This window comes from Micropterus salmoides, unplaced genomic scaffold, assembly GCF_014851395.1.
Source record: "Micropterus salmoides isolate LMB-PRFRI ecotype aquatic unplaced genomic scaffold, ASM1485139v1 Ms_hic_scaffold_17, whole genome shotgun sequence".
Classification (NCBI taxonomy): domain Eukaryota; kingdom Metazoa; phylum Chordata; class Actinopteri; order Centrarchiformes; family Centrarchidae; genus Micropterus; species Micropterus salmoides.
The window spans coordinates 7,897,186-7,918,873 of record NW_024040817.1 but is presented as its reverse complement, the minus strand read 5'-3'; the positions used below and the strand labels follow the sequence as shown (position 1 = coordinate 7,918,873).

General features: G+C 42.6%; 2 protein-coding genes across 3 annotated transcripts in view; both read left to right on the top strand.

Annotated features, from left to right (window-relative positions):
* shisa7b (shisa family member 7) overlaps positions 1-1,904 on the top strand; it is a 37,817-nt gene extending 35,913 nt beyond the window's left edge. For both annotated transcript variants that reach the window (XM_038725809.1, XM_038725808.1), the window contains 2 exons: positions 343-721; positions 1,194-1,904. In XM_038725809.1, the coding sequence (XP_038581737.1) occupies positions 343-721; positions 1,194-1,647 (833 nt within the window). In that variant the 3' untranslated portion in view covers positions 1,648-1,904. The remainder of the gene's footprint in view (positions 1-342; positions 722-1,193) is intronic.
* A 5,167-nt stretch (positions 1,905-7,071) lies between these two features.
* LOC119907033 lies at positions 7,072-19,053 on the top strand. The gene is given in 4 exon segments (XM_038724573.1): positions 7,072-7,726; positions 8,133-8,234; positions 13,190-14,236; positions 14,239-19,053. Coding segments are annotated over 2 exon segments (4,116 nt in total). The 5' UTR covers positions 7,072-7,726; positions 8,133-8,234; positions 13,190-13,660; the 3' UTR covers positions 17,779-19,053.
* Positions 19,054-21,688: the final 2,635 nt, after the last annotated feature.

Below are 21,688 nucleotides of genomic sequence, written 5' to 3'. Positions count from 1 at the left end.
CTTCCTGATTTTGCAGGGGAAAACTGTTGACAGAAAAATGTAAAAACGTGAAGGTTAATTTGATCAAGTAAAAATGATAATGACTGTTTCTCGGAAATAACAAGCTTTTCAGGACACCAGTTTGGATCCTGGGAAATTGTGATGGGCACATCACAATTTGTTCTCTCACATTTGTTCTCTAATGCATTACATGTGGAAGAAAATTTATTCATGAGCAGCAAGCCCTAAATTCATAAGAGACACAACAGTTTGGTGATGGACCTTTTTCAGGCATTACATTTAAGTAAATCCTCTTTTAGTGCAGCCCTATTTACATACTCTTTCTCTCTTTTGCTGAACCAGAGAAAGAACTTGACGAGTACTCCAGCTACTACTCCAAACGCCGCCCCAACAACGCACCTCCCTCCTTCCACTCCTCGCAGCACCACCTGCCCTGGGGAGGTGAGTACACGCTGGGCTCCAGGGGCACGCTGCCCCTCCATGGCTCCCGGCCTCGCATCCACATCCCCTCCTCCACCCCGAACCCTTACCCGCTGCCCGCCCAGACTCAGTATACCAGCTCCAGCTTCGACAGGCCGCCACGCCGCGTCCGGTCCCAGGACCAGCTGCTTGCGCTCGGGGAGGGCAACACGCTGTCCCGCCTGTCCAAGAACCAGCAACACCAGTACTACAAAGCCATGATGAGCACCAGCAGGAGCTCTAACTCGCAGACACTCCGCAGGTAAGACAAGAGATGAGAGAGGATGGAGGACAGCAGAGGTGAGGGGAATAGAGGAGAAGATACTGAAGAGAAAAGAACAATAGAAAAGAAGATGAAAGACAAGAAATAAGACTAGAGGGAACTAGAGGGTGTAATGATTAATAAATATCAAGAGCAGAATAGTTTAATTAAAATGTCTGCCAAGTTGAATGTACTCTATTAAATTAAATCAGTCCAATTTAAAACTTTTTACCTCCTTGACTTTCTAAAACAGTCAAATAAGTTTGACGTTGAGCTTGACAGTTCATGTTTGACCTTGGAAACAGCAGTTGAGAAAATGATCTCTCTGCTTTTTCTGAAGCTTCAGCCACATTACTGGCACATGATATCAGATGAATTCTCCCCCTACCTTAAAAGCCAGATATGAAGTTTAACAAGGAATTTTAGGAACGCAATTTAATAGCTGAGAGGATAAACAAGTCTCTGGTTCCAGGTCCCATGAGAGGCTTCTGATCTCACCTGACCGTCTGGAGGACCAGCTGGTGGCGATGGGTCTGATGGTTGGAGGAGGTGACAGAGGAGCAGGAAGCGGGATGGTGCCCACCATGGGCCGGCTCAGCCACCACCAGAAGGCCCAGTCGCAGCAGAACATCTGTGCCACGCCGTCCTTGGATCGCCACCACATGATCAAGATGAACTCCCACCCAACGCCTGGCCACGACCACGACCGCAGCTCCGCAGCCATGCCCGGGATGGGCATGCACAGCGGCTGGGACCCCCACAGCAGCAGCGGAGGTGGAATAGGGACGATCGGAGCCCACCACAACGCCCGGCGGATGGCTTTTGCCAGCAAGAGGCAGAACACCATCGAGCAGCTGCACTTCATACCGGGAGGAGGAGGAGTGCAGGGACTGCGGACTGGGAGTAAGAACGAGGTGACAGTGTGAGAGGACGAGGGAGGCAAAGAGTGAGGAAGATGAAGAGTAGAGAGGTGAAGGCTGATGTTGTAAAGAAGCTGGAGAGTCAGTGGACAGTGGAACGGGAGGTGGCGAGGCATTTAGTGGGAGACATGAGGAGGAAAAGATAACTGTGAAGAAGAAGGAAAAGGTTTGATCTCATGCTGGCTGCTTCACAGGGCTGCACTCTTCCCTGAGAGCAAGCAGTAAACAGCCCCCCCCCCCCTTCATTAAACAAAAAGTGGTGGAAGACAACATTAATCTCATAGCAAGTATAGCCAATGAATTTTCTCCCTGTCACTTTGTGTATTGAAGAAGAGAATATTCAGCCATTCTTTGAAAAGGGAAGACAGAAATGTCCACTTTTAAAGAGCAAAAAATATCATGCGAGTGCAGTTTTAAGGCTGCTGGGTATTCGCTGTGACTTTTATTGAAGGATACCAGCTGAGTCAAATCTGTTGAATTGTCCTTGAGTTTTATTGCACTGTCCTCTGAGTCCTCGAGAGCTCTGACGGAGATTCATCTGTCTTTGAAACCACGGTGAGTGGTAGAGAGCACTGAGGCAGAGACAGACGGGTTTGCTTGTCTTTGTGTTTATAAAAAGTATTTAAAACCAAACAAGTTGCTTTTTGTATGAAATTAACCTGATGATGATGATGATGATGATAGTATTAACATTACTGATCCCTGTAAAACTTTGTGTATACTTGGTTTAAAACATATTAATCCTTTAGCCAGCCTCTTTGTAACCTAAAGGCTGACATGTGACCATTTCTTTCTCTAGCTGTGATTGGACTATAATGACAGTAAAACATTTTCTTCAAAAATAATCCAGCCAAGTACAGTTAACTGCCTTCATGGCTCAATTTACTCTAGATAAAGATTACAATGTAAACCATTTTTTGGGGGAAAAACAAGACCATAAACTGCTGCTATAAAGGCCCAGTCACACTAGTATGATCGACTTTGCAGTATGATTTTAGCTAACTTTAAAGCCTTTGTATAGTAAACTCTAGTGGGTGTATATCATCTATGAAACATTGTGCTGTGACCCTTTGCGTAATAATTACTAAAAAATAAAGTTTTGGAATTCGACCGCTCATAAAGAAGAACCAACCTCATGCAGACTCTGTATGGGTCAAACATTTTAAAATTGACCCTGACTGACCAAACATCCCTCAATCACTGTTTTAAACTTTTCATCGTGAGTTTGTAGGGTGTCGAGGGTTTCTGCACGAACCCTCCCGTGCTTCTACGATGCCACATGTTACCTGCAAGTTCAGCTGCTCACCTCATATGAAGGGAAGGTGGGGCAGACGGGTTCGAGGTGGGGGACAATGGACACTTCACACCAAGGGCTATACCGAATTATCTTTGTGTGTCTGTGCTCTGTACAGTGCGTGCTTTTCATTTTCATTTCCTCTGCGTGTCAGTGTTGGGAGGCATGCTTGTGCATATGTTTACTGATTTTTTTTTTTTGTGTGTGTGTGTGTGTGTGTGTGTGTGTAGAGAAACTATAACCATGCAAGGAAAATCTGCAAAGCAAAGGAACTTTTGTGCAACATGTAAAAAACACACGACCATACTTATTTGTTGAATTACAGAATTGTCGTGGGAGATAGTGTGGCCATGATGATGTCATATTTTGTACTTTTTTTGTTTGTTTTTCTGGCTGTGAGAAGGACCTTCTAGCCATTCAGGCTGGATTTCCCCTCAATGGGGGTTTAAGGGACTCATGAGGCCTTGTTTGAGGCTTCCCCTCTGAGTTGCATTTCGATAAAGACGGACATGATGATTACCGTGTGAAGCCTCCTGCCAGCCATTTTTAGTGTTTTACTACGATACACGTGCTCATGTTAATGTTAATGGTTTATGATGTGTAAAGACTCCCCCTTGATCAGACTATGAACGCTCTTATCATGAATCGACTATTGTTTTTCTTTTGTTGTAGTTGTCTTTTACTTAAACATGTATTTATTTTTTTAATCTGTGAATTTTAATGTATAATCCTAGATTTTCAATATTCAAACTTTCTAGTGGAATAAAAAAAAAAAGCAGTTGTTGTTTTCGAGAACAAAAAGAGCTGATGCAATCTAAGAGAAATGACAAACCGCATGACGATGTCAGAAGCCAGTGTTGATGATGTCACAGTGCTGACTTATGATGTCACGGCGTGCATATGTGTGTAAATGTACATGCGTCTGTTTTAATTTGTGTGCCCATGTGTGTAATTCTCTCAGTGTCTTCTTCGGGAATGCTGAACCTCATTTTTGACCAAACTTTCGGTCGTGTCTGTTCATATCAACTTGTAATGAAATTTAAATGGCCTGTTGCTGTTTCATTAAAAAGAGGGGGGAAGGGGGGGGCATTGTCAATCACAACTTTTTCTTGTTGAGCTATGTTCACCAAAGCGAGGACATTTCAGATATTTGAAAATGTATATTACTGAAGGCTTATATTGTATCAACTTTTGGTATTTGAATAGAAGTGAAACAGCTGAGCGTGGCATTTTATGACGTCGCTAATCGTGTGATGTCTCACGGTTGATGAGTTTGTGTCGCTCTGACTTGAATATGTATCTGCAAAAGGCGATTTTATTTTTCATAAACAACCTGCTGATTTGTGCTCAGACCTTTAAGGGCACAGACGTTTAACCTACAGTATTAACAACGTTTTAGAGTTGCAATACAGGTGAAGGGGAAAAAAAGGAATTGCATTCAAGCGACCGCAGTTTAGCAGGGTTGTGGAGGAGAATGTATTGTGACTTGCCTTTGGCTGACAGGAATGGAAAGTCTCTGTCAATGAAAACATCTCATACAGATACATACTACAAGGAGGGGGGTGGGGGGTTGTAAATGACACGTGAAATTTCAGTTGTATTTTTAATACTCTCATTTCTCCTCATACCTTAAAAGGTCTGATGGAGATGTTGTAATCCATGTTCAGTTAAATGCTCCTCTGTTAAAACTGTGTGCCTGTATGTGTGTTGATGTATGGCGAATGTGTGTGTATGAGTGTGTTAACCACGCTGGGGGGGAGGGGCATGGGCAAATTTGTATTCCAATAGCTACTCTGCATACCTCAAATTGTATGATACATTTATTTATTACATTCCCTTATATGTCTATTTCCAAGAATATCCAAACAGAGGTCTCACAGATGTGCAACCCTTTTGTTATTGGTGATCAGTTCTTGCGTTTGTAGAAACCATACTGTTTAATTGATAACAATAAAAAAAAATCCCACTAAACCTTGTTTGTGACTTTTGTGAGGATGTTTGACTCTTTCCGTTTGTGTTTTGAGTTGACAGACTCACTTTACTTTTGATTAATTGATTAGTCGACAGTATCAAACATCATAAAACAAGTCGACATATGTGAGGGTTGTCTGCTTTTTTGTCTCTTTTGTATCATTGAAAACTGAACGTTTTTGGGTTTTGAGACTGTTGATCAGACAAAACAAGGCCTGATGCACATTTTCTCAATTCTTTGAAATTTTAGACAACAGTGAACTGTTTAATCAAAGAATTAATAGCTAAATAAATTGATAATGAAAATAATCCTTGCAGTCATATTCAGTGTAAACAGTATGGCTAGCCAATATTTTATAGATTTTTAGTCTAAGTTGTGACAAAAAAAGTGAAAACTTACCTTTAAAGTTTGCAGAGCCCCATGAAACATACATAATTACCTGTTTTGTATGAAAAGAAGTCTAATACGCAAAGATTTTTAAGTTACAAGGATATAAAATCCAAGAAAAGCAGCACACTCACATTTCAGAAACTTGGAAATAGCTAATGTTTTTGCTTACTGAATGACGTAAACGATTACTTAAATATCTAAAAGAGTTCACTGCCAATCAACTAAGTGAATAATCGACTAATGGTTTCACAGCTTTACTGTCTCCCCATTCGTTCTTGCAAAGTGTGCCGAATACAAGAAGACCAGACAAGACATTTGATGCCAGTTTTAGGTACTTTATTCCCCCCTATGTTCTGAGCTACTGACACATTTCAGTCAGCAACAAAAGCTGTTGAGGTTCACTCAAACCCAACGTATAAAACAGATCCTCAATGTGGTTTGAACGTGTGTCTGTGAAGGGAAGATAAGCAATGATCCCAACTATTGTGTTTCTCTAATCAGTCCTTCCTCCCTCTGTTTCTACACCCGAGGGAGCAATTTGAGGCTCCACACAGGGGAACACCACCACCGTCCCCAATTAAGGGCAGTTTATTCAATTAATTACTGTAGTTGAAGAAAGAAAATGAATAAATTACAGGAGATAAAAAACCAACAGAAAGGCTCAGATTTTCTGCTGTCTACTTACTATGTCAGTTACTTTTTGACCCATATGAAGAACTTTAAACTAGTTTTAGATATATTTTATTATGTTTTATAGATTATTTTATGACATTAAGTGTACTTGTGATAAGTTGAGAACAGAAGCGAAAAGCACTAATTAAAGCAAAGCTGAGCATTCCTATACTAATACAAGATTAATCAACTCAACCAATCAATATAGGCTACTTTTATGTTTGGGACAGCAGACATTTCCAGACCTTGGCACATCACACCAAAATAAATGGTTAAAGGCTGGGTAGTTCAGACTCTGTTATGATCCACAGTTTAATATTCTCACAACAGGTCATTTAAAATAGCATGTTTAAATGTTCACTTGCCTGTGCAAAATATGTGCATGCAGGACCACACATGCAGAAGTGTAGCCACATACAAAACATTTTTCTATCACACAGCATAACACACATGCAGAAGTGTAACCACATACAAAACATTTTTCTATCACACAGCATAACACACATGCAGAAGTGTAACCACATACAAAACATTTTTCTATCACACAGCATAACACACATGCAGAAGTGCAGCAACATGAAAAACATTTTTCTATCACACAACATAACACACATGCAGAAGTGCAGCCACATACAAAACATTTTTCTATCACACAACATAACACACATGCAGAAGTGTAACCACATACAAAACATTTTTCTATCACACAGCATAACACACATGCAGAAGTGCAGCCACATGAAAAACATTTTTCTATCACACACAACATAACACACATGCAGAAGTGCAGCCACATACAAAACATTTTTCTATCACACAACATAACACACATGCAGAAGTGCAGCAACATGAAAAACATTTTTCTATCACACAACATAACACACATGCAGAAGTGCAGCCACATACAAAACATTTTTCTATCACACAACATAACACACATGCAGAAGTGCAGCCACATGAAAAACATTTTTCTATCACACACAACATAACACACTTTGTAATGTTATGCAGCAAGGCCATAATGATATCTTTAATTGACTCATTAACATTTCACACACTTAGTGTGAAAACACACACATACAAACTCACACAGTGGGCTTAATGACAAAGTGTCACAATGCACGGTGATACATTTTTCATGAAGTGCAAACACGCGTGTACGCGCACGCGCACGCACACCCATACCGCACACACGGTTTGTTCATTCATGAGCAGCATGCTGGATAGAAACCATATTTTGCAAACTGGGGTGCAGAGGTGGATGTGAGCGCAGCGGCAGCGGTGTGGTCGCGGCCGGACAGACCAACCTGTGCCTGGCTCTACCCGGAACCATTATGCAGACAGGAAACTACCATTTTAACGCTAGCAGCATCGGAGGAGCCGTCGTCTACAGAGGGGGACACCTAAATCTGACAAGGGCGGAAAACAACCAACCGTGGAGAAAAGAAGGGAAAACACGACGGAAACAAAACAAAGGCAGCGTTTGAGTGAAGGCGAGCAGAGGGACTGTAGCGGCAGACAATGGACATATCTGGGCAGGCCAGCGGAAATAGTTTTTGTTAGAGAGTGAAAAGCAGCCCTCCCGGGCCGATGGAGATCCAGGCCTTTCACAGTGTTTTTCCATGGATGAAGAAAAAGGCCCCGCTGTCAGGCAGTAGGGACCCCGCTCTCACGGCGCACTCCCCGCTCCATGTTTTCACACTTTTACTCCGGTGTTTCTGAGCTGTTTTCTGCACGCAGTCATCGGATGCGACCAGGTGAAAAACAAAAACAAAAGCACTTTCCAGCAGGAGTGTGTTGGCTAATTAGCTAGCTGCCAGGCTAAGCGTAGCTAACGTTTCGGCTAAGCTGCTAGCAATGCTAACGGTATGCTATCCAATCGGGATAACGTTACCTCCTTTATGCCAGTTTAGTTATTATTATTATTATTATTATTATCATCAGTAGTATAACGCTGTTATATACATTTAAGCTCCATTTAAAACACATTTTGTCTGTGAGAGGTTGAAATGGGGCAAAAAGCAAGAGATTTACTGCCGTTAGTGCAACATTTTGTTGTTAGTAAACGTTAGCTATTGATTGGTGGATGTTAGCAGACGTTGGTAACAGCAACGTTCATTTGTGTCTCTCTAACCTGCTCGGTCATCGGTACATTTGTTTCAGGCTGTCCACCTGAAGCCACCGGTTGTCGGCGGACAGTGTCCCCCCCTCCACCACCACACAGCTGCGGTCCATCAGGGAGCTGCCAAACCTGTGGATCAGCCGGTAAGATGGAAACAACATTGCAATCACACTCCTCCAAATTGTCAAACTAACTGTTAGCTCAATTAGCTTCAGTTTGTCACCTGTGCTCTAACTGAATTCCCAAGCTGCGTGATGTTGACAACATTAAAGGTGTGCAGATTTAGCAAACTGAAGCACATGTCAGCTTACACTCTGCCTGGATCTGAGCAGTTATTGAATGCTTGATGCAAAAACTGATGCAAAATCAGCAGCTCAGACTAACAGAGGACACCTCTGGCTGTGCATGTGTATAGAAAGTTACATTTAAACAGGATACACACATTTTCTTCTTGTCTGAACATGTTGCTGCCTACCTTTTTTGTAAGAAAATGTTTTTAAAGGAATGAATTGTGTAAATTGGTGTTTTGATCATAAAGACAACAGTATACTCAAATATTTAGTTATTTATGTATTTGACCAGTCAAATGCAATCTGTGCATCAGTCAAACCTACTCACATGATAGAGTATCCTTTAAAAACTGTTACAGAGCTTCCCATCCTACGTGGGGCTGCGTAAAACGCAGTCAGGGTCTCAGGACATTCGTAAAACCACCATATTGAAATAAAGACAAAAGTAAATGGGTTGCAAATATAAACTATTATTGCACCATAATCCATTTTGAGCTCATCTGCGCTCTTGAGAGTAGCACAAAGCAGTATGTCATACTTCATTTCACATGACAGCTTGACGACTCTGTAATTGTTTTTGTCATGACATTTCTGGGACCTGAAAATGGGACTCAAGGGCGAGAGAGAGAGAGAGAGTAGAAACCCTGCTGTGCTCAGTAAAGCTATGATTTGACAAGTCATGCAGTTTTTCACATGCTGGATAAGAGTGACCGCCTCACAGACACTTTTCCTCACAGGGAAAGATGTTTATTAAGCGCACGTCTCTGAAACTGATGAGTTGATTAAGTGATGCGCCCCATTAAGAAGCTGTGCTGTGGTCGCTGATGCTGCAGATAGCGCATTGCATCTGTAATAGCTGCTAATCAAAGGGTTTAAGGTTTCATTCATCATAATACATTAGCTGTCACCCGGTAGAAAAAGAAAACTAGAAGCAGGTGTCTTAGTAAAGAGTAGTGCCACAAAGAGCCTTGTCAGTATAACAGCGTAACAGTGGGGCTCAATCAGTTAATGATACTCCTGATTTTGATTATTGATGAAAATTTAACAAGCCGTAATACAGTCCCATATGTGAGTTGCATTAATCTGGATTTGATTATAATTAATAAATGAAAATGTTATTTGGGCACTGTATTTCTATTACGCATCTAGCATTAATTTATTTGCTTTGTTGTGTTTGTTGATTACTTAAGTAGAAAGGGTTTTCCTCCCATCTTGTTTTAGGACACTGTTAGAGCCAGGGTCAACTTTTTTAACGGAAAGGATGGTTCATTGAACATCTTAGTGTAAATGTTGGTGTTAGTTAGTTCCCCTCTGTAACAGCAACTAACACTGTTCTGTGTACCCTTTTTAAATATTTTTCAGACGATTTAATGTGAAGCTTTACATGTATGTGTAAAGATCAAATAGCTCTCTTGTGGTGTGATAAATCTGATGTTACTTTTGTGTTTCTACCCTTTGATGTATATGTTGTTACCACCAACACCCCAACCAAACTGTGGCAAACAGTCTTTGAAGGTGGTTGCACAACGTAGCGAACCATTGGGAGGAAATGTAGCACCAACAACAGAAATGTTGCAAAATGTTTTCACATTGAAGACATCACAGGTCAACCCCAGACATCATGGGCTGGTGGTAAAATGCCACTAACTGCTGGGAGTTTTTTTCCCCTGCTCATTTGTGTGTCCTTTCGTTGGTTAAAAAAAGGCCACTAATCACTAAGCTGCTGTGCCCATTGCTCGGAAAGAAACCCTGCAGACTTTAAGGCCCTTTCTAGCAGGTTCCCTGTCCACTCAAGGTCCAGGTAGCCTTTAGTGAGACGTTTTCAGTCTTGGATCTTAACTCAAGACTCAGGATTTCCTAATCTACCAGCTAGTTACTTGCATTCGCCCGGAAGTTGGAACACATATATACTAGTTCCCTAGAATTAGAATTTTATTTTTTTTTTAAACGTTATATTTGACAAATGTTTGTTTTGTCAATATCCAAAGTTGGCTGCAGCCTCATCATAATGATTCTCTGCAAATAATTATCTTTTAACACCTTCTAGAAGTGTTAAATATGCTTATAGAGCCTATGCGTTCATGTCACTTCCCCTTCCTGAACACGCTGGACTGAGTGGCAAAACATCTGTTACCATGGCTGCGTTTAGCAAACCAATGATTATTTGCTTAAATTTAAGGCAGTCGGCACTCAATAGTGATCCTTACTGCTTACCAAAGAACCAGTGTTCCAGCTCTTTCCCATTTTAGATGTGTTTTGTTTTTTAGCTGATTCAAGCCAACACTGCTGCTCGTCTTTATGCCACTCAGTGAGCGTAACTGCGTTCTGTGACATCCTGCGCATACCCTCTATAGAAGCCTGAATATGATGAACAGAAGCATCTAGGGTTGTGCCATATGACGGTATACACCCCGATTCGGTAGAACTGTTTCCACGAGTACAGATTCAGCAATACTGTTTCCACCGCAGAAGCTTTCTGCTAAATATTCAGGGCAGGCTGTGCAGCTGATCTGGGCTGGTGGCAGTAATGCTCTTCTAAGTTGGTTTGCCAACCTTCGCAGAAGTAGAGAGTTACAAGAAAACATGGATGAGGAGAGTGAAACTGTAAATGCATTGATTTTGTTTATCTGGAAGTTCCAAATAAAATAATCAAATGTAATGAAGCACAGTACGGGTATTTTAAACCATTTCTCTATTGAGTTTCCAGAACAATTCATGTATCCTGATATATACCGTGATATACAATTATTTATTCCAGGATAGAAGCTTTTGGCCATATTGCCTAGAAGCATCTTTATTAATGTCACCTTTGTTTGGCCTCGTGGTTCATCCGCCTGTCTCAGTTATCTCCTTGTGGCATTCAAGATCTTTCTGCTTTTTCACAGATACAAACAAAGACAGAGCATAAAGTAACAGCAGCTTTCAATACTGTTGAGAATGGAATCTGAATTAAGTTATGGTTTTGTGATTTTTATTACCGCTGTATTTTGAAGATTCCTTCGATACAAAATTTGTACAAGTTCCCAGCGTTGTTCTGCAAAGCTTCATTCTGAACGCAGATTTGACAGCACACATGAGGATGTTTGGCTTCTCTGGTTTCTGTCTCGGGAGAGTTTTTGACAGCTTTTACATCAGCCCAAAGGAACTGTGCTAACCAGGGTTCGTTTTAACCAAACAGGCTAGGTGCACCCTCAGTTACTCAAAATGTAAAACAATACACATTATAACGCTCTCCAAAGTGTTTCTTTTGAGCACTGGTTCAGAACAACTGGGCACATGAGTTTTTATTTATTTTTTTGCTGCAGTTGTAGAAACTCACATAGTGTATTATTAAAACAATATTACTCTTCTTTTTGACTAAGCTAGGTTGGGTTTGAAGCAGAATGTAAAAGATTTGGCAGTAAGGCTTGGTTGGCAAGTCAGATGTTGTCTGAATGAGTGGTGTCCGGTGCTAAGTGACTGAGTTAACTAGAAATAGAAGCATCTGTTTCTATATTGGTAATGAAGTACTGCATTCCTTCATGGGTTAACGGTATCAAGCTGCTGCTTCATGTTGTGACCCAAATTTGTGTGAATACATTTTCTCCCTAATTGGTTATAAAGACCTCGGAGATTGAGAAACAAAACAGGAGCATAATGGTGAAGATAATTGAAAATGCAAATCTCTAGATTTCAGATTGCATTTCACCCGGTTTTCCTCATGCACACACACTGTGCACCAGACCTGTGTGTGTGTGTGTGTGTGTGTGTGTGTGTGTGTGTGTGGTGACAGGCGACAGGCAGCCATGTTGTCCAGCAGGCACTGGACAGGAATCATTTGGCATTTTCAGCCACCACGCTCATTTCTTTTCCCTCCCTTGCCTCTGTTCGTCACACCCACAACTCTACTGTTTGACTGGTATTTGTATCTTCACACCATAAAGAAAACCAGTGTAATATTTTTGTGCTTATTGCACCAAAATTTCAGTTTCATACATGGACACCAGTGGATGAAAGTTGCATTTTATTATCTTATTTGTATCCGTAAATTTTATGTCTTGTCAACATTGTTCCTAGTAATTTAAAAATTAAAATTAAAACCTTATGTGATTTAACTGCTCTCTCACATTAAAACACTTTGCACAAACGCAAGTTATATGTTGGCAGCAGCTGTTGGTTCATTGGGTTCAAGCTGGCGGATGTTAGAAAGCCAGATGAAGGAAAAACATTTTACCAGGTTGAACAAACAATCATAAGCAGAGCACTTTCTAAGATTTCCACAGTTGTTCAAAAATAATTGTGCAACAGGGTCTCTGAGTTCCTATTCAGTATGAAGGGGGAAGGCAGTGACACAATTTCCTCTTGAGTTGGATATTATCAATGTGAATTAATTTTTAGCCAACAATTTTACATGTGGTGACCATGGTTGCACTTTATTTTCTTTAGGGAAATGCATTTTTTAAAAGAAATAGATTAATCGCGCAATCCTTGGAATAAAAACTTCAAATTTGCAAGATGCAGTAATTATACGCCATCACCAGGAACACCTGACAGTCTCAAGAAAGTGATTTTATAGGTTCTTATGTCACTAAAATTATCAGAGATTAAATGTCAGATTAAATATTGCAAACATTAGCTGTATCAAGTTTAGATAAATTAATTGCTTGTGTTTGTTCGGGGGCTTCCTTTTCATACATTCAGCATCCTGGTTTAGAGGCTCTGAAGGCTAGAAAAGCTTGAACTCTCTGTGCCAAAAGTGTTTTGTTCATCTGCTTATCAAGTCATTGAATCACTTACATTGTTGTCTTTTTTCCCTTCTCCTCCTTCAGGCTGTCTGAAGAACTCTATGAAGGGACAGAAGGGCAGTGAAGCAATGGTTCATCCTCTGCTGAAATAACGGACACACTCCACTTCATGAGACTGCTGACCTGATTTTAAAAATCAGCATACGGTTATGGAACACTTTAAAGAAACACTACAGACTCTGTTTTTTTGATACAATTTAGTTTATTGCCTATTTATGACCCTTTTTGTAATATCCCACAGAAGCACTTTAAGGCTTCACTCTTGAATGGAGAGTTTATAGTATTAGTGATACATTTATGTGAGAAAATCAAGCATCGGCTTTTGGTGGATTAAAGCGGCTTGTCGGAAGTTGGTGGTAGAAATCACAGAAGGACTACCTCTGAAAATCACACCTTGTCAGTTTGACAAGAGTTTGCTGCTGTTTCCAGCAATTACGGACATAGTGCACGTGGCATTTGTGGCTTCGTGACACTTTGTCACAGCTGTGTTGGGAGATGTTCCAATTCAGCAAGTACCCCATGGACATTTTAGAAATGCTAAGTGGACACCAGGCCCACCAGTTCAAAGGCCTTGGATTAGAACGACAGCTGAGCCACCAGCAGCAAGTCCAACTGCAGCATCAGCAGCAGCTCCAGCAGCAGCACCAGCCCTCCGCTGATGGCTCTGGAAGCCTCCTGTCTGGCCTCGGCCTCGGATCCCTCCAGAGCTCTCGGAGTAACGCCTTCGCTGACTCCTCCTCATTATTCGCCAAAATGAGCGCCCCTCCCCCACCCATCTCCCATCAGAGCCAGTCGTCCTCGTCGTCTCACAGCTCCAGGAAGTCCAGTAAGATGAGCAGTAGTAGCAGCAGTGGAAGTGGGAGCTCGTCGTCGGGATACCCCCAGTTTCTGCGGCCTTTTCATCCGGCTGAGGCTGCACTTGCCCAGGAGCAGCTCCACTCTGGAATGGGACGTTTTGACTTTGGTGGGAGTAGCAGTGGAGGAAGCGCAGGGGTCATCGGAGGGGTTGTAACGCCTGCGCCCCCGCCTCCTCCGCTGCATCCAGGTCTCTCTGTCCCCCCAGCCTTCCCCTGGCCCCCCCCTCCTCCTCACCCTCTTCCTCCACCTCTGCTTCAGCCTCTAACAACCCCTCTGGCACCACAGCAGTGCCCTTAGTCGGCCAGTCTGATCCCCGCAGCCTCCACCAGCAGTTCAGCTGCATGCTTGCTGCCAACCAGTACTTCCTCTCTGGCGTCCCCACCAACAGCAGCCTGGAGCAGTTTCTTGTGCAGCAAGGCACTCACAACCACTTGGGCTTGGGTCTGGGCCAAGGGACCAGTGATTCAAACTCACCGCTGGCCCCTCCCCCTGCCCTCCACTCCTCCCACAGCCACAGCCACACAGCTCCACAGCCTCAGCAGCAACAACAACAGCTGACCCCTCATGCCTTATCTCATCCACACAGCCACACTCACCACCCGCACCCTCTCCACCCGGCCCCTCAGCCTGCCCCACTGGGTGGTTTTGATTTCCAAGGCATTCCAGTCCTTTCCTCTAACCAAATAGCATCACTAATGCAGCAAGAGGCTGGCCTTCCCCTCCCCCTCCCCCTGCACCTGTCTCTCTCTAAGGACGATGCAGCAAAGGCAGGAGACAGCTCGTCTTCATCAGCTTCAAGTGGAGGAAGCAGGAGAAAGAAAGCAATGGCAGGCTACCTTCCCCAGAGGAAAGCAGACAGTAGTAGTCACAGCAGCCACAGCAGTCACAGCCATAGCAGCAGCAGTGTTAGCAACTGCCATAACAGCAGCTCAAGTGGGCATAGTCAGAGCTCCTCATCAGGCCTTGTGGGAGGAGGAACTGGGATAAGTGGCATTGGAAGTGAGCCACAGCATTCCTCTCTCCTCTCATCGTCCTCACAACAGTCATCCTCCACCGTCTCCTCTTCGTCTGCCCCTCCTTCCTCTAACTCCACCTCTGTGCTTGTAGCCAACGGTAACCAACAGTTGTCCAAATCCCAAGAAAGCCACAGTAATAGTTCATCTGGCCAGCCCGAACCAGAACCCCTTTACCACTGCGGTGAATGTGGTAAAACCTTCACCCACCTCTCCAGCCTTCGAAGGCATCTCCGCAGCCACGGCTTGACACCAGAAAGCCAAAGCAGGAAGTCAGACTGTAATTCCCCCAGCCCAGAGAGGATTTTCTGTTGTGGCGAGTGTGGGAAGAGATTTAAAAAGAGGGGTCACCTCATCCAGCATAGTGTCACCCACTCAGAAAACCGACCTTTTGTATGCAACATCTGCCAAAAGTCGTTCAACCGTCGAGAGTCACTTACAAGGCATGAGAAGATTCACGACGAGAAGCCTTTCCGCTGCCCAGCTTGCGGGCGTTGTTTCCGTGAGAGCACCTCCCTTCTCAACCATGCTGCTTCAGGTGCCTGCGGCAAACCTCCTCGCAGTTCAAAAAACCGGGCCGGCTCCGGAGGGAGTGGATCATCCAACCCAAGCAGCAGTAAAATGGGAAGCAGTGGAGACAGGGTTGGAATTTCAAACAATGGGGCAGCAATTGCAAATGACAAGTATGCAACGGATTATTCTAGAAATCGCTACCAGAACCAGTCATCCTACAACAGTGGGGTTGAAGACTACAGGCGACCACAATCCTCATCTCTTTACTCTTCAGAGGGTACGCTAGCAAGTGAAATGACCAGCCAAACTCTCCGTAAGGCCCCTTTAGCCCCAACTCTTATTCCCCATCCACAGAGCCAGCAACCACACCACCACCACCACCAACCACAGCAGCAACAGCAGCCACACCTCCCCCTTTCCTCACTATTGGATGATTCGGAGGACGAAGTCACCAGCAGCGCAATGTCGGCCATCGCCGCTGCAGCTGCAGCCTCTTGTGATATCAACACAGAAAGCCGGGAAGGAGAGCGGAGGGATATCATCGGAGGCCTGCTTGGGGGGTTGGGGTTTGGTAACTTGGGTGGACCATCGTCCACATCCAGCCTCAATGGTTCCACCATGCCTTTGACCCACCCTAGCCAGCCCCACACGAAGCCCAGGAGGCCGAGGAAGCCCAGAGAGAAAAGGGACCCAAGCACCATCGTCAGGAGAAGAAGGAGCCCTGCTATTACAGGGGATGGATCAGAGAGGCCGTACAGCTGCCAGATTTGTGGCAAACGCTTCAGAAGGGCGGAGACCCTGCGGCGCCACAACCGCGTCCACACGGGGGAGAAGCCTCATGCCTGCGATATATGTGGCAAAATGTTCCGTGAGCCTTTCCACCTCACCAAGCATCTGACTGTGCATTCTGGTCAAAAGAACTACAAATGCAATCTGTGTGGGAAGATGTTTGCCTATGCACAGAGCCTAGTGAGACACGGGAAGTTACACAGAAAAGGGGAGATCGACAGCCAGGGGAGAAGAATTAAAGGTGCTGCTGCTGCTGCTGCCATCACTCAAGTCGCCAACTCGGGAAACACTGACTACTTCTCATCATGCTCTCAAGGAGAAAAGTCTCCAACATCTGGCACCCCCTCCCAGAGGCTTTATACCTGTACAGTATGCTGGAAATCATTCCGCCACTATTTCCACCTGACGGCACATCAACAGACTGTACACGGGGGTGGTGTAGGGCTGGAAAAGTCCTTTCGTTGTGAAGTATGCGGTAAAGCCTTTGCTTACTCCAACAGCTTAGTGCGTCACAAGCTGTCTCAGCATGGTATCGACCGTAGTGGCCAGCGTGTCAACCAGTCCCAACCCTCCGGATACTCGCCACTATTCTATGATTCTGGATCGGGTTCTAACTTCGCCGGGACGTCGCACATGCAGCAAGGGGTCTCTGGGCAGCAGCAACAACCGCAGCAGCAGCAACAACAACCTCCTCCACCACCACAACAGCTGCAACACCCTTTTCACTACCGCTCAAAAAACTTCCAAAAGCGGCATGGTCAGACAAGAAAGCACAGGAAAAAAAAAAGGCGAGTGGTGATCCACAGCATCATGCGAGACGGAAAGCTGGTAGGCGTTCCCCTGAGTAAAGACACACGCAGGAAGCTGATGATTCTGAGGAAAAAGAGGGGCAAACTGCAGGCACAGCTCAAACAAAAAAAGCTCCTGGCCCAGCTGAGGATAAAGGGCAGCGTGATGAAGGTGAAGTCGTGGTGTGGAGGGGCCGTCAGAGTCACCGGGCTCACCTCAATGGACGTCCCTATCAAGCGCTTCCCCTGCCCCATCTGCCCCAGCGCCACATACGCCAAGCAGGGTTCCCTGCTGGTCCATCACGCTATCAGGCACCCACCTAGAAACTCAGGCCGCCACGCCCGTCTGCGGTGCCAGGTGTGTGGAAGACGCACCAGCTCGTTACACAAAGCCTTGAAACACAGGGGCCAGCATCTTAAACAAGCTGCATTCCAATGCCGCAAATGCCGACACCGTTTCTGGAACCCCGGGCTTCTGGCTCGCCACAGGTTTTCCTGTCGGGGGACAACTACCGGCAGCGGGGTTGGCCACTGGGGACTGATAAGGATGAAATCACCGCCGTCAGATAGTGACCATTCACCAGTCCAGCTAGCGGTCCCAGTTCTGGTCCAGCCAGAGAGATCAACAGTTCTGACTGAGTACAGTCAGTAAAAAAAAAAAAAAAAAAGGAAAAAATGTTTTCTAGACTAGATTGTTTTTATGTTTATTTTTTTTAAATAATCCAAGAAGCAAGCAAGAGCTAGCAAGTTTTTAACAGAAAAAAATGGGAGAATGGGGAGGGTTTAGTGTAACTACCGTAATATCCCCACACCCCTCCCAGATAAATCTGTAAACAATCCTAACATACTACAGCAGAGGTGGTTGGTAAAATAACGTGGACTTCAAAAGACCCAAAATCAGAACCACCCTCAGAATCTGTCCTCCGTTCCCCTAAGATGAAGGAACTCTAGACCATGTGACAATTTTAGTAGCACCTGTTTGAAAAATGCATTAATCTAGTTCCCTTGCCATCATCTTTTTTTATTTTATTTTTAAACCTTCCCGTTAGCAGTGTTTGCGCATAAACATGGATTGGATGCCTATTGTAGAAGTGAGGTACCTTTCAGTACCAGTTTATTTTTTCAAATTGTTTTGACATTATTCACAGTTAAACACACAGTATATAGTCCGTGTCTCTTGCTCTGTGTTTATTTGTTACCCCAGTGGAGAATCTCTCACGTTTATATTGAGATGACATCTGCCCTAAAAATAAATTTATCTTTTAAGAAAAAGCAAATCCTTACCTGACGGACTAAGAACCTCCATTAAAGTGACTTTTACATGTCACAGGTTAAAGGTCGTATCTGTCACAAAAGGCAATACTAGTTGATGTGCTCAAGTGGCTGAAAAGGAAAAAAGTGTTGGTGACCTTGTTTTTAATGTACACTACTTTTGTCGTTTTTAGAGGTGTGGCTGGAGAGAAAACATGACTCAAACTGTTAATGTGTTCAGGATTTGAAAAGGACAACAGAAATAACCGGAGTGTACTGTACAATTCGTATTATATTTTATTATATATTGATTATTTGCTGTTTTTTACTCCAAGTATCATTTATTTTATCATTGTTGGTATTGTATGGGTGGGAGGGAAGGAGTTGGGGCCTATCTTTGTAAAACAGCGGGTATATGTATCAATGTGAAATCCCTCCCCCCTCCTCCCTGTACCCTTTTTACCTACTTCCTCATTGCCACAGTTATGCCCAAATTTTGTAACAAAAGCGTGTACACATAGTTCATTACTTAGGTCCTGTCCAGACGTGTTTTCTTTTTTTTTCTGTAAAACTAAAACATGTAATATTATTACTAAATTACTATCATTTTCTTTGCCTAAAAGTGAGTTGTTGAAAACCCTCAAATCAAATAAAGGAAAAAAAATCTGAAATGTTACTTCCACTGTTGTTTACATTAGAAGCTGATAACTGGAATTTCCCTGCAAAGGTTCCCTCTCTAATAGTTAGAAATAATAGTAATTATGTGCTATGCAGTGTTGAATTTAAGTAATGAAACACACAGTAAGACTTATTTATGTAATTTGGCACTAAATGTATACGAAAAATAGGATTTTCCTTGAAAGAAAAGACCAATTTAAAGTACATATTTATCAATTAAGTTACTATAGGAATTGTATGCCTTCATATAACTTCACATTTGATGTTCAGCTAATCAGCTGTGCAATGAGTACACAACACTATAGGTCACACAAGTAACTTACTGGAATTAAAATGTATTAGAATATTACTAATTAAACACTCTTTTCCCTACACTGATAGTAATATCAAATTACATGGACCTTTCCAGGAAACTTATTAGGAAAAATAATCAGAAAATATACTAATATACACTGAACAAAATTATAAATGTAACACTTGTTTTTGTTTTGTTCTGTCATTCATCATGAGCTGAACTCAAAGATCTAAGACTTTCTCTATGTATTTCTCTCATATTGTTCACAAATCTGTCAATCTGGCATTGCACTTCTCCTTTGCTGAGATCATCCATCTACCTCACAGGTGTGGAGATGTGTTGCACTGCGTGAGGGGAAAAGGTAGCCAGACCAGTTACTGACTGGTTTCCGGACCCCCCCAGACATCCTCAATACAGTGAAACACACGCACATTTTTGAGTGGCCTTTTATTGTGGCCAGCCTAGGGCACACCTGTGCAATACCCATGGTGTCTGATCAGCATCTTGATATGCCACACTTGTGAGGTGGAAGGATTATCTCGGCAAAGGAGAAGTGCTCACTGAGAGATTTGTGAACAATATTTGAGAGAAATAGGTCATGTGTACAAAGATAAATTCTTAGATCTTTGAGTTCAGCTCATGATGAATGGGTGCAAAACCAAAAGTGTTGTGTTTATAATTTTGTTCAGTGTAAATAAATGGAATATTGACATTATCGGTCAAGCTGGCCCAACATGAATTGAGCTATTACACTTTTCCTTGGAGGGTAGTGGAAGAATGGTGCTCGTTTTGCTCCTTACCTCTCCAGGTATTCATAATAATATACTTCACACCCCCTCCATTGCTAGTTTCTCTTCATGCTGAAAAGGGGATAGATTGGGGGGGGTACACAGGAAACTCGCCTTTCTCTTATCCACTTGATAAGAATGAATGCCTCTATTCCCATCCTAAAAAGAATCTTTGTCAGTGTTAGCAATGTGTGTTGGCTACATGGTATATTAGTTTTGTTTTGAATTGAATCTGTGACCCTCCTCTTGAGTTATAAAAGTTCTACTTCCTCTTTTTATCTTGGCACTAACCATAGCAGTGAGTTCAAAAGGTTAAACTAAACCACATAAAAAATATTTTCTATTTCATCTCTAGTGGTATCTAGCCATGCAGATAGCTGTGGTTTTATTTGCTAAAGTGTGATATCCTCTTCTGCCTACAGCCCAATACAATGAAGATGAATTGCATTTTATTTAAATTAGAGAAATTACTTTTCCGGGATAAAAACTACTCCACAACAAGGTTTTTCCAGAAACAATGTTCCGTATTTTCAGGAGAACTCTGTCCTCAGTGTGAACAACTCATAAGAACTACTTTCTACTGAAGAAACAGTGAATCATCTCTCAGTCGATGAGTTTTAGAGGTGATGGGCATTTTGTATTAGCAAGCAAGGTATGAAATAGTAGCTGGTAAATGAAGTACTCGTCTTTTTGCTTAAACAAAAATGTCAATACCACAGTGTAGAACTGCTCTGTTACAAGCACATATCCTGTATTTCACAAGTATTAGCATCAAAATAAGTACAAAAAGTAAACGTATTTATTTTGCAGAATTATGTATATTACATTATGACTATGGTTATTAATTTATTAATATGTACATCACTAATATTGCTTCTGGTAAATGCAGCACTACTTTATATTCTGCTGGATTGCTTGAGAATGTCCTGCTTAATATCAGTCAAGTCTTAAGATATAATATTACATCATAATTTATTTGTTGATTATGGGTCGTATTATTAATCTGAATCTGCAAAAAAGCTTGTAACTGAAGGTAACAATTAAATGTAGTAAGGTAAATAGTACAATATTATATACTTATATATTTATATTTATATATAAGAAGTATAAAGTAGCAGAAAATGGAAATACTCAAGTAAATACCTTTAAAAAAAGGACTTAAATACAGTGCTTGAGTAAGTGCTTTCCACCAGTGTGATTCACAACATATCTTCTAGCTTCAGAAAACTAACAGCTGCCATTAAACTACTCATCTATTTCCATCAAACCTTTTCTGAGCCATAACCCCATCAAGATCCAGCACTAACAAGTTAAAAATGCTGCTATAAAGTACTTAACTGAACTCTGTAAACTTTCAGAAAGCCACGAAAACAGCAGCTCAACCACAACTTCCCTCCCCTCAAAGCTTGTTTCAGATAATTAATCCACTGTGTATATTTTTATCCACTTCTTCCTCCTACAGGGACACTGAAGTGGGTTCTTTCTCTCTGTGACACATGTAGCCTTCCCCCACGCACATAACAAGAGCAGACTTTCAGAGAGCTCTAGAT